The 11,936-nt window shown below is 31.1% G+C and overlaps 1 protein-coding gene across 2 annotated transcripts in view; it reads left to right on the top strand.

Annotated features, from left to right (window-relative positions):
* ATF2 (activating transcription factor 2) overlaps nt 1-11,936 on the top strand; it is a 71,315-nt gene that overhangs the window by 55,457 nt on the left and 3,922 nt on the right. For both annotated transcript variants that reach the window (XM_039855885.1, XM_039855884.1), the window contains one exon: nt 8,743-8,848. In XM_039855885.1, coding sequence (XP_039711819.1) covers nt 8,743-8,848 — 106 coding nt within the window. The remainder of the gene's footprint in view (nt 1-8,742; nt 8,849-11,936) is intronic.

The raw sequence follows: 11,936 nt of genomic DNA, 5'->3' as shown, positions 1-11,936 counted from the left end.
TTTTTTTTTTTTTTAAAAGAAGTTTGAATGTTTCCAATAAAATCTTCTACCAATTGATAACCATCGATGAGAAAATTGATACTAATGAATCGTAGTTGTTATTGGTCAATCTTCTGAGTTAATTCATTCCCATTTAAAAACAGATTTTTCTGTATCACGATAATTTTTGATGAGAACTACTCTCTTCTCAAATCTGTCTTTAAAGAAGTCACCAATATAAATATCTGCTTAAATGCTTAGGAAAAACTTTTTTAGCATCAAGCATAGCATTTAACCTAATATAAATTCTATAACAAATTTTTCATACGTGAGGCGGACATCTTTTAAAATTATGTTGTGCTTTGAATATTGACATGTTAGCTTTAGAATAAATTGTCTTGCAAAACATTTTTAACCATGCAGAAAAAATTTAAACATGATTTACCATATCATAGAGACTTCAAATATATACTTATATATTAGGGTAGGTTAAGAAATTATGATATTTATCATCTGGTAAATGAGGTCTTATTCAAGAACTATTTTCATAGTTTTTTAGAAATAAACTTGTGAATTTTTTCCTCTTAACATGAAACATTGTAGGAACCATTTTTATTTATACACTATAAAAATGGCTATTTTCTACCAGGTCTCTCTGTTAAAATATTAACTTCTTAAAAACTATTTTGACAATTTTTTAAAACTATTTTTTAATCATTACATTTTCAAATAGTATTTATATCACATTAACAGAGTGATTTAGATGAACCTATTATTTTCTTTCTGTTCTTAACTAACAAAAGCATTCTTCTAAATAACTTGGCTATTTTATAGTTGTATGACATTAAAAATACCATTCTTTGTTAGTCTCAGTTTTCTTACGCATTGAATACATGCTAGTCTACTTCTCTGGGTTGTTGCATAAATCATTTGAATTAGAATGAATGCAAGTATTTTTAAATGCATAAATTTTTAATTGTAATAAGGTAAATTTATCAATATTTCTTTTTAATTCGGCTTATACTTTTTTAAGAAGTAAAAAATGTTTGCAAACTATAAATAGTATGTAAATATATAGTCTCATTTACAGGGTATCCTTGTACTTTAGGTTAGGTCAGTTTTCTGCTTTGACCCAAGTTATAGCAGTATTAACAGCTTTTAATGAGATATTGCTATTTCCTTAGTTATACTGTAGAACTGGTCACCATTATTAATAGCAATGGTGCTTTTTTTGAGAAAACCTTGGAAAATTCAGTATTCAAAATTAATATAATCTTTACTTCATTAATCTCATGTTTTTTCCACCATACAAACTATGATTAAAATGTCATCGTAAAATGTGTTACATTTTTATATTTCCTAAGTGAAGTAGAAATTTCTTGATTGGAGGAATAAAGGCAAGATTTACCATCAAGGTGAAAGTTAGCTACCACATCATTTTCAAAGCATGAAACTTTTAAATAGAAGTCAAATTCAGGAAATTACTAAATTAACTAAAGTCATATCCAACTATAGAGCTTAATACCTCAAGTTACAAACAGAACAAGTAAATCAGTATTTTTAATCATTAAAAACTGAGTGATAATGGCATAATAAATAGATAAGAAAGTGTTCTCACTTTTAAAGGGGATACCAAAATACGAAGATAGGCGAAATGATGTGTCGTCAGGGTTTTCTTTAAAATACTTCTGCAAAAAAGAATAAGTCCATCTGTAATTATTAGCCTGGCAAATGTCTGTAATAGATTGTTGTGGGCAAAAAGAAAAGTTACTGGAAACAGCCCAAATGTTCATCAGTGGATGAACAAATAAATAATGATATATATACAATGGAATAGTAGCCATAAAAAGGGATATAAAATACATGCTACAATGTGAATGCTTAAGTGGAAGAAGGTAGACACAAAGTCATGTATTATTATATGATTCCATTTATACAAAATATCTAGAACAGATAAATCCATAGAGACAAAATGCAGATTGGTCATTGCTGGGCCCTGGGGGAGGAGGAATGAGAGAGCAACTGATTAATGGATAAGGGGTTTCATTTTGGAGTGACAGAAGTGTTTAGAAGTAGATAGAAAGAGATGGTTGCACATCATTATAACTGTACTAAAACTGAATTGTTAGCTTTTAAATGGTTAATTCTATATTGTGGGACTTTCACTTCAAGAAATTTATTACTCAATAAAAAGTTGTTAGTTGCATACTAAAATGTATACCATGAATGTTTTTCATTAATAAAAGGTTTATAGTTGAGTTAGATGGATAAACATGTAGGTATGGAAATCGATACAGAAATGAATCCCTAAATATAGGTAAAATTTTAGGAATGGCACATACTAAGATGTAACAATGGTAGAAGAGAGGGTTGAGAAGCATGGATGGTTTGGAAAGAAAAAATACTTCAGTTATGACTTTCTCTATTATTTCAAGTGGACATGTGATTTTTTCTTTTTTCTTTTTATTTTTTTTTTTTTGTTCTTTGTCAGATAAAATAAAAAGGTTTTAAATAGTTAAGTGGCAGGTTATAGTTTTCAGAGTGTGAAGAGTCAACATGCTTGTAGTAGATTCAGGGGAAAATTTTTTTTCAGTCTGCCAATAGCAAAACTACTAACTGAATAGCAGAATGACTTGTATAGAAAATTGAACGTCAAAGAAATAATTAAACTCTATGTGAAAACATTCATCAATTCTACATTTTTAATATAATCCTTCACGTGACATACAGGCTTAGCTGATCAGTATAGTGGGCAGTAATGACCCATGGTTACTTATATATTATATATAATAAAACATTTAATGAATGTCGAGGTATAACTTATCTATATTAGATTTTAAAGAAAATATTGCTTATTCAACCTTATTGCCGTACTCACTGAATTTAATTATATTTTAGCTTTCTGAAATCATTGCTATAAAAACATTTTCATCAAATTGTATTAGAGACATTTATGGTAATCTAGACCAAGAATTGGATACTGTTGGTTATAAAGTATTATATTTTTAAGGTGATACACGTGATTTTGTTGTCTTTTACTTGAAATGGTTTTTAACCTCTTTATGGCTTTATCTTTCAGTTATATTCATTTTGATGGTTTTCAGTTTATAATTTCAGCATATTCCCTTTGTGAACAAAAGTCAGTCTTTTCTTTACGAACTTCTCTTTACTAACTTCTCTTTACTAACTCCTTAACAATTACTCTGTGTATAAAACTTGGGGATTTTGTTGTAGATTTTGCTTTTAACACTTAGGTATTGCAAAGTGTATGTGGGGTAGATTTTGCTTTTAACACTTAGGTATTGCAAAGTGTATGTTGGGGATTATGTTGTAGATTTTGCTTTTAACACTTAGGTATTGCAAAGTGTATGTGGGGTAGAAGCGTTCTTTGATAGCTGGATATGTTTGGAGCGTTCACTTATCAATTAATGATATGGAAAAGGTTTTATTTGTTGGTTCATTGACTTAAAGGGAATAGAATCAAATCTTTAGCATGTATCTTGAAATAAAAAGGAATAACAACAGTTTAAGATGCTGTACAGTGCCTGTTGTAACCCATTTCCCCTTTGCCCTGTCAGCACTCACCGATGGTGCGATGGCGCTTGCAGCATCAACATTTACCCAGAGATAAATTGTGGATTACAGTCCTAACCTTACTCCCAAAATTTCCCACGAAATATCTTGCATCACTCCAGTATATGAGTAGTCCTTGGAAACAAATGAAATCATTCTATTTATAGCATTATGTTTTTAGTAGTGATATTTCCATTTACAAAATATAGTTATTCTCAATCGCCAAAAATGTCAAATCCTAGAAAAGGTGGCATTCCTACACATGATGTTAACATTGTTCTAGAACAGTTAGCCAAAGATTCATTTGATGAATCCGATTTCTGTTACAGTAGGATTAGATATAAGTTCTGTTCAGAAATAACTCCAAGAACAGTTTTTATATTTACATTGAAAACCAGTCAGATTTGCTTCAGCCTCAAAGAGCATGTTTTTGTAAAATTAAATTAATTCTGAGAGCGAGCTTGCACTTTTTTTTTCCTAAACAGTAAACGAGTTAATTCCTCGAAAAAAAAATTATCCTGTGATATAACTGTCTTTCTTTTTTTCTCCCTGAGTTTTTAGCTTTGTTGTTGAGGGGGCAAAAGAGTAATAGTGATGAAACCTCAATCTCTTGCATTTTATTAAGAGTTTGAGACCTAGCACTCCTTTTTACTAGCCTTTACTAAAAATCTTTCTGAGGCTTTAATTTCCTACCTGTCAAAGTCATAGAATACTATTATGAAGATCAAATATAGAAAAGTGTATTTTAACTATACTACGCAAATACCATTTTATTTATTATTCTGTCGTTAAGTATCTGTTGTGTGCAGAGCATTTTATTAGACACAGGGGATATAATAGTGAAAAAGACATTGTCCTTGCACTTACAGAATTTGTGGCCTAGCAGAGGAGACAGACATGAAAGAAGTAAAGTATGAGAAAAGGAGAAGAGTCATTACCATTCATAAATTTATGGCCAGATATCAATGAAAAGTTTTGATTGATTAATCAGTTGGCTACCTTGTCATGATTTTATCAGTCTGATCTGCTACAGGTAAACTGTAAAAATATTATTTGTTCATTAGTATATAATTAATTTTTGAGTAGCTACAAATACAGTGGAGCAATAGTAAAACAATGCCAAGATAATTTACATTTTATTTTAGGCCGGAATATTTTTTCAGCATCTGCTTTATCTTACCAAATATATTTTACTTTGATTTTTAAAAATAATTGCTTGTATTTGAATGGGACTTTGATGTTTTCAAAATGTTTTCATGTCCCTTATTTCACTTCGTCTTCAAAATGATCCAGAGTATACTTAACATATTCTGTAAATATACTAACAAATAGTATAGAATACTACAAAATGGGCTCTGCAGGCTGAATCCAATTAAAACTCAGTCTAAAATAATCCACAGAGTAGTTAGTATAAGTGTAAATATTCCTTATATTCATTTAATATCAAAGTCTCTTTATGGCTTAATCTTTATCCCCTTAAGAGTCCTTTGGCTTAGGCAAACTGGTTTTATATATTTATATAAATACAAATAAGTACAAATTTATCCGTCACTGCTTTCAGATAAGGTCTCTGTAGAATCTTCAATTTTCTCATTATGTGTATGTAGGCTTTTCTCTGATTCTGCCTGTTTTCTGATTTTTCTTCATAGAAAAATTATAGAATTAAAGTCATGATTAATACACCCATTTTATCTAAATGTTGTTAATATTGCCGTGCTTTCCTTTATACTTATGGATGTGAGACTACAATTCATGAATGTTTGGATTAATTTGTCAAATTTTACTACATTTGTCATATATGACTTAAAAACTTCTGGGTTTAAGCCTCTTCTGCATAATTCAGTTATATGACCTTTACCTGGATAATCCTCCTGTTTTCAGCCTCTGCTCAAACTTGATCTTGACCACTAGCATATGTTGACACTTAGGGCTTTGTAGCTCAACTAAATCTACTTCCTTCAAAAATTAGCCCACTCTTATTCCTAGTCAGCACTCCAACTTTGAGTATTTCTCTCAGTCCCAATACCTTGCTAATAACTATGTTCCATTTGCTGCTTTCAGTCTAGGGTTGATACCAGCTTTTAAAGGTATCAGATATTAGGATACAATAATAATATAGACTGTTAATTTAACCTTTCAATCAAAAGTCACTTGAGATTCAAGATCATTAGGAAAACCTTTTATCATTGTAAAACATTTTAGATCAGGATGTTGTAAAAGATTGGATGGAATTTGTATTGAGCATACCTTGAATTTGTTTTTTTCTTACCAATTCTGTAACTTAAAAGGTACAGAGGAAAAATTCAATTATTTGAATTTTGGGTAAAGATCAGCAGCATAGTTGTGTATTGCAGGGGTCCCCAACCTCCCCACCCTCATGGCTGCACAGCAGGAGATGAGCTCAGGCAAGTAGCAAAGCTTCATCTGTATTTGCAGCCACTCCCCATTGTTAGCATCACAGCCTCAGATCCACCTCAGATCATCAGGCATTAGATTCTCGTAGGAGCACCAGTCCCTGGTGCCAAAAAGGTTGGGGACCGCTGGTATGTTGTATCTTTTAGGTAGATGTAAATTATAGTAAAATGTTCAAAAATTTTTATTTTTAGTTTCTTCCTTTTTTACCTGGTCTTTTCAATTGTTTGCTCCAGTTAAAATTCACTTAGGATAAATATAAGTTCTTGTAACATGATCATGTACCTTAATCTCTTCAGTCCTTATGTTCATAACCTATTGTTAGCTAGTGACTTCGTCACATTTATTCGTTTGTTAATGGACCAGGTAGTAGTCTAATTAGATGTACAGCCATAATACCACCAACTGTTAAGTTTGAAATATAGAACTTGATGGTCCATTTATCAGTTTCAAACCTGCCTATTTACAGAGAGATTTTTAATCTATATTATCAACTCTTGTGTATCAATTTAATCAATTCATGACTGCTCTCTGAAATTTTATCTAATATAGCATTTTGTTTCATAATATGGTTTATTATGAATGTCTATATAGAGTATTTAGGAGAAAAGACATTTTTGATTTTTAAGATTCTGTAATTGAGTTGGTGCTGTAAAATATGCCGATTTTCATTTCATGACTGAGAAAATTAAGAGTATAGATGTGTTGGTGAGGTTATTGGCATAAATAATGAAATTAGGACCTCTGGATGTTTTTACATTAAGCTATTTCACTTCACTGTCTTTGATATTTTTAGCCCCTGGACATAGAATTACCATGGTCCTCTCTAAATATAACTATGTGCTCAGTCTATGCCAGGCTGTGTGCTATATAAGCTCTGGGGATACTAAGAGCAAGATAATCCCTGCCCTTGAGACAATCCTAGTCTAGCAGAGGTGGCAAACAAGTAAACCTTCAAATTGCAATCCATTGTGCTAAGTACTAGGTAAATACACACATGGATGTGAATAAATGACTGTGGGAGGACGGAAATTAGATGCCTAACTTCTTTTCCTATGCAAGTTTTACTGTGCTGAGTTGATCCTTAAGTATGAGTGAAATAATTAGCAAGGCAAAAAAAAGATTTTCTAGGTAGAGATAACTGTACATATTTAGCCATATGAAATTTCTGTTTTTATAGGTAAAAATGATTAAGTATTATTTCATAGGTTCAAACTAATGTGAAGGGTGGTCACAGGTACCAGATTATAAAAGAATATATACACTCGACTACTATAAGTACATATCCAGGCCTAATTTTATATTATGGAAATTGAGAGAAACTTACAGATGTGAGCCTCAAAGTCAAGCACATGCAGCAGACATCCTTTTGGATGTTATATATTGGATTATTCTTAACATGGTTTCTCATCAGGACTGCTGTTAATAAAGAACTGTAATTGATAGTATTGACACTAATCACTACAATATTTCATAGAGATGAGTTTTCTAAATAAGTTTATTTTTAAAGCAAAACTTTAAAATATTTCCTTTTGTACTTTGATCACTATAAAACCATTGTCTCAAATACAATATTCTAAACATAATTTAACCTTTCTATTAATGGTTCAGAGTTATTATGAGCATCAATTTTTGTTCTGTGCTTTAATACAGTGTTGCAGTTCATTATTATTGGGGTGTAAGGAACTATTTGACCCAACAGACTTGCCTTGAGATTGCTTTACTTTTATTCTTTTGATTTTTACGTTTATCATTAATCATGTCAGGAGACCTAATGAGTCTAATCTGCTAAATTATTTTACATTCAGCTTTCTGGTTAAGAGAATAGGGGTGGAAAATGAAGTTCCTGAGCTTTTACTACACCCATTTGCTATATTTCTTCATTTATAGATCACATCTGAATAGTTAAAATTTAATGTAAGTCCAAATAAGTGGGGTTTGTAAATTAAGATTTTTTTGTTACCAATTAATTAAATTTATATTTCTAACTCTTGAGTACTGGTAATTATCACGAATTTGTGTTTTTAATATTTGGGTGTGACCCAAAGAAATTACCTAGACTCTCTTCATTTGAAATTTTTACATATATTCTTCCAGGTTAATGCATGCAAAACACAATCTAAAGTGCTCTTTCTGTAATAAGGAATAGGACAAATCACCATTGATTTATCATTTAGATGTGTACAAACTGCCTACGTCAAAGACAACGAAGTCATTTACACATTACATCTACTGAATTGATTCCATGTCCAACACAGTGCCTTAAAAGCATTTTAGGTATCCATGATTCTTTGGTTATTTTTGTTTCCCATATGGAGCTTTTCCTAATTTCTAGAAAACTAGAAACTTGCTTAATTGAGTTTTCAGGATAAATTTTTCATTTTCAAGTGAATAGAGTGAGCGAAAATTTATTCTAACTCCCTTGATGTTTCTAATTGTTCACATAATCAAAAGAGCATATAATGTATACAAAATAAAAATACCTTGAACAGGTAACCTGTAGTATGTAAGCAGTCACAAGGCAGATGGAAATGTAAAAGCTTTGAAATATGCTATCTGGTCATGGTATTATCCTCTGTAAATTTTTATAAAAGTTGCATTTTTGTACAAATGCTAAAATATAAAAATTGATATGTACTGATGAAAAATATTTAAGCAGTTATTCCTTGATATTCTGTTAAAGATGTCCTGTTTTCATATCTTGATCTTCACTCGTTTTAAGCAGTAAGAAATGTTTAATCTGATGCTGGTAAGGTACATAAGTTGTTTCTTCTCCAGAGTGAAGTCACCCTGCTGAGAAATGAAGTGGCACAGCTGAAACAGCTTCTTCTGGCTCATAAAGATTGCCCTGTAACCGCCATGCAGAAGAAATCTGGCTATCACAGTGAGTAATGTTCCATTACCTCTAGCCTTAGGCTACATCAGTGAAATACTGTCAGAGTGAATCAAGCTACCATTAAAAAAATGGAGACTGCAGTGCTAATATTTAATATTAATTATCAGAACTTCTGCAAGGTTATTATGAAATTGGGTATACCTCTTAGAATCTAGAGTTTTTGAATTTTCCTATTTCTAGCTTTTTTCTAGGGATTGCTATAGATCAAAATGAATTAGTTAATAATTTAAAATATACTGTATTGCTGATTATTTTGATTATCTTCCCAGTGTAACACTTAGATTGACAGACTGAAACACTACTTTTACAGCCTCTATTCAGTTAATGATGTATATTTTTAAATCAACTCTCTTCACTTAATAATATATGTTTATAGTATCAGACCCTATCATTCTTTCTTAGTTATCAGCATTGTGCAGTTTTTTTGTTAGGAACCTTTATATTGAGTCTTCTAGTTAGTCAGAAAAAGGCTAAAAGAGAACACTATTTAATTTATCTGCTTGTAAGTTTCCTCTGAAATGTTTTTCCCAAAAACAAGAGTCTTCTGTTTTCAGCATTTTAAAGGTTAATTGTGCTTTTTCCTTCTTGTAATGTCCTTCTTTTTGATAAGATGCACAACGTTGGAACCAGCTGTTACTCTTGAATAAATGGCCAATTTTGTCCATTGTACACAAATTTGTAACAAATAACAGAGCTGGGAATGCATTAAGCAACATTCATAATATATAACCCATAGCTTTCATTTTTATGATTTAGTGGTATTTCAGGATATTTGTAAATGTGAAGATTGTTTCAACCATATGTATCCACTTCATTTTAATTTGCCAGTGTCAGTAATTCAAAAGAAAGAAACATTTTGTATTGGATGCAAACAGTTCCTCAGGTGCTCACGATAAAACTTAATGGCCACCATCTTTACTTGTAGTCATTGTAAGCAGTTTCATCAGAATGGGCAATATTTTTTAATTTAAAAGATTCAGTAAATTTAGCAGCTCTCTATTGCCATATATATTTAGAACATTGATTTTTGTCAGTTTCGAGCAAATAAATCTCAGTCCTTTGATATCTAGTCATTCCGACAGGATGGTGAAACACATTGTGGAGTAAATTGGAACCATATAGAAATATGTTTGGGGTTTGTATTAACAATGATTGCTGCAGGGATGAGGCCATTATGGCTCCCATCTGACTTAACAACATAATTTCCTATAGAAGCTACTGAGTTTAGCATTATGCATACATGATTTCAACAAGAGAGCTGTCTTGAATTTAGATAGCTCAAAAGAAAATATACAAATGATTCTATAACATTAGAAAATTAACTCTTAAATTGCATTCAATTCAAAATTATCTGCAATTTTTAAATCTTAAATAATTTATTGTATAATCCTAAAAGTTTTATCTCTTATTATTTATTATCCAGGCAGTATATGTTCAGCCAATGCAGGCTAATTTTTAATTTTAAGCATGATTTATAAAGGTATTTTTAAGTATATAGATATATGGGTTTATGTATTATACTCTAAAATAAACTGACTGAAAATCTCAATAAGTTTTTAGTGAACATATATTACACTTGGTTGTGAGAATGCAAGACATTTTGAATAAGACATTTTCGGTATTCAGAATTACTCTTACCTTTGTTCCTGTCTAGTCATCTAGATAATCAAATTAACCGAAGTATAGTTCTAGCCTAAAATTCTCTTCAACTCTTGGGAGATAATTGGATTTTGTAGAAATTTTAAAGTAATTTCTATCTTCAAATTTGAAGTCTTTGGAAAAAACTCTGAGTTCTGTTGTTTAATAGTCAAGGTAAATATAGAAATTGACTAAGGGAATATTTAAATCTTATAGAAAATAAGGGGAAATCACAAATACCTAACACTTTTCATCATGTTGCATACAACAATTGCCAGTGGTAGTGAGCTGTAGTACTAGTTAACTCTGTCAAAACATTTGTGAAAGAAAACTAAGGTTTAGTAGAAATTAAGGACTATTACAAAGTCTTACAGATAAAAGTGACAGTATAAAATCACACTGTGTCATAGGGTCTCAGTTTTAACATTGAAAGTCCTGCATCCTAGGAAACCCCTTCGTCATGGGAAGACCATGACCATTGGCAATTTAACAGTCAGATATTGTAAAACGTGAATGAAAATATGAATACATTCTAAATATTTGGGTTCCATGAAGAATAAAGCACGAGTGATCTTATGCCATTAATTCACCTTCTGTAGATCTCTGGGCATAATTAAAATTGTGTTGTAGTTATTTAGTTTCTATAATCATAAATGAGAAGGAAAGCTTCTTGGGTCCTAAATGTAGTTGAGAGCTTATATTTTCAGTACTGAACATATTCACAGAGAGTGCATTGTCACACAGCTGGTTTCTGTTCATTTACGTAGGGCCGAAAATGGACCTAGGAGTGCCCTAAGGTCTCTTGTATTTTTCTAGTGCTTGTGATTATGCTAGTAATCTTAATCACCTCACCCTCTAGAAGTGGACATAGGTGCAGACATCTCATTATAAAGGTATTTTATATATAAAATTTGTATTTATAGAATTTATAAGTGAGTACTTGATTCTTTGTACAGCCTAAAGATTCACTTTACCTAATTTTGAAAGACGAGATAATCACTTGTCCCTTAGAATTTACTGTTTAATTTTGAGTCATTGCCTCCACTACGTATTTACATTTCCTTATTCCACTCATCACAGATCAGCCTCTTTATTTTTGAAAGCTGGTGTATTCATAGAACTTAACATTGAGAGAAAGGTCAGCTTGTGTTCCCCTTAAGAATAGTGGTAAAGTAAACAGAGAAGGCTTTTTAGTATTCTCTTCAGTTCAACTGTCATTGCTAGTGTTTTCTTGGAACATGTAACTATGGTGTTGTCTATTTAACTGAATTTAAATATTTATAACACTGCTTTATGTAATTTTAGAAGGATTACTGATTATGTTTTTTTTCATATCCGGAGGTCAAAATTTTATCCAGGAGTGTGGTTTTGCATTCATAGCAGATTATAGAGAAGATGGGATTCTGTCTCACTTACTATTTTAAAACCTTTTCAAAAA

The sequence above is a fragment of the Pteropus medius genome, unplaced genomic scaffold (genome assembly GCF_902729225.1).
Source record: "Pteropus medius unplaced genomic scaffold, Ma_sr-lr_union100, whole genome shotgun sequence".
In the NCBI taxonomy this organism is placed as follows: Eukaryota; Metazoa; Chordata; class Mammalia; order Chiroptera; family Pteropodidae; genus Pteropus; species Pteropus medius.
Note: the sequence above shows the minus strand (reverse complement) of the source record. Positions and strands in the feature narration are given on the sequence as shown.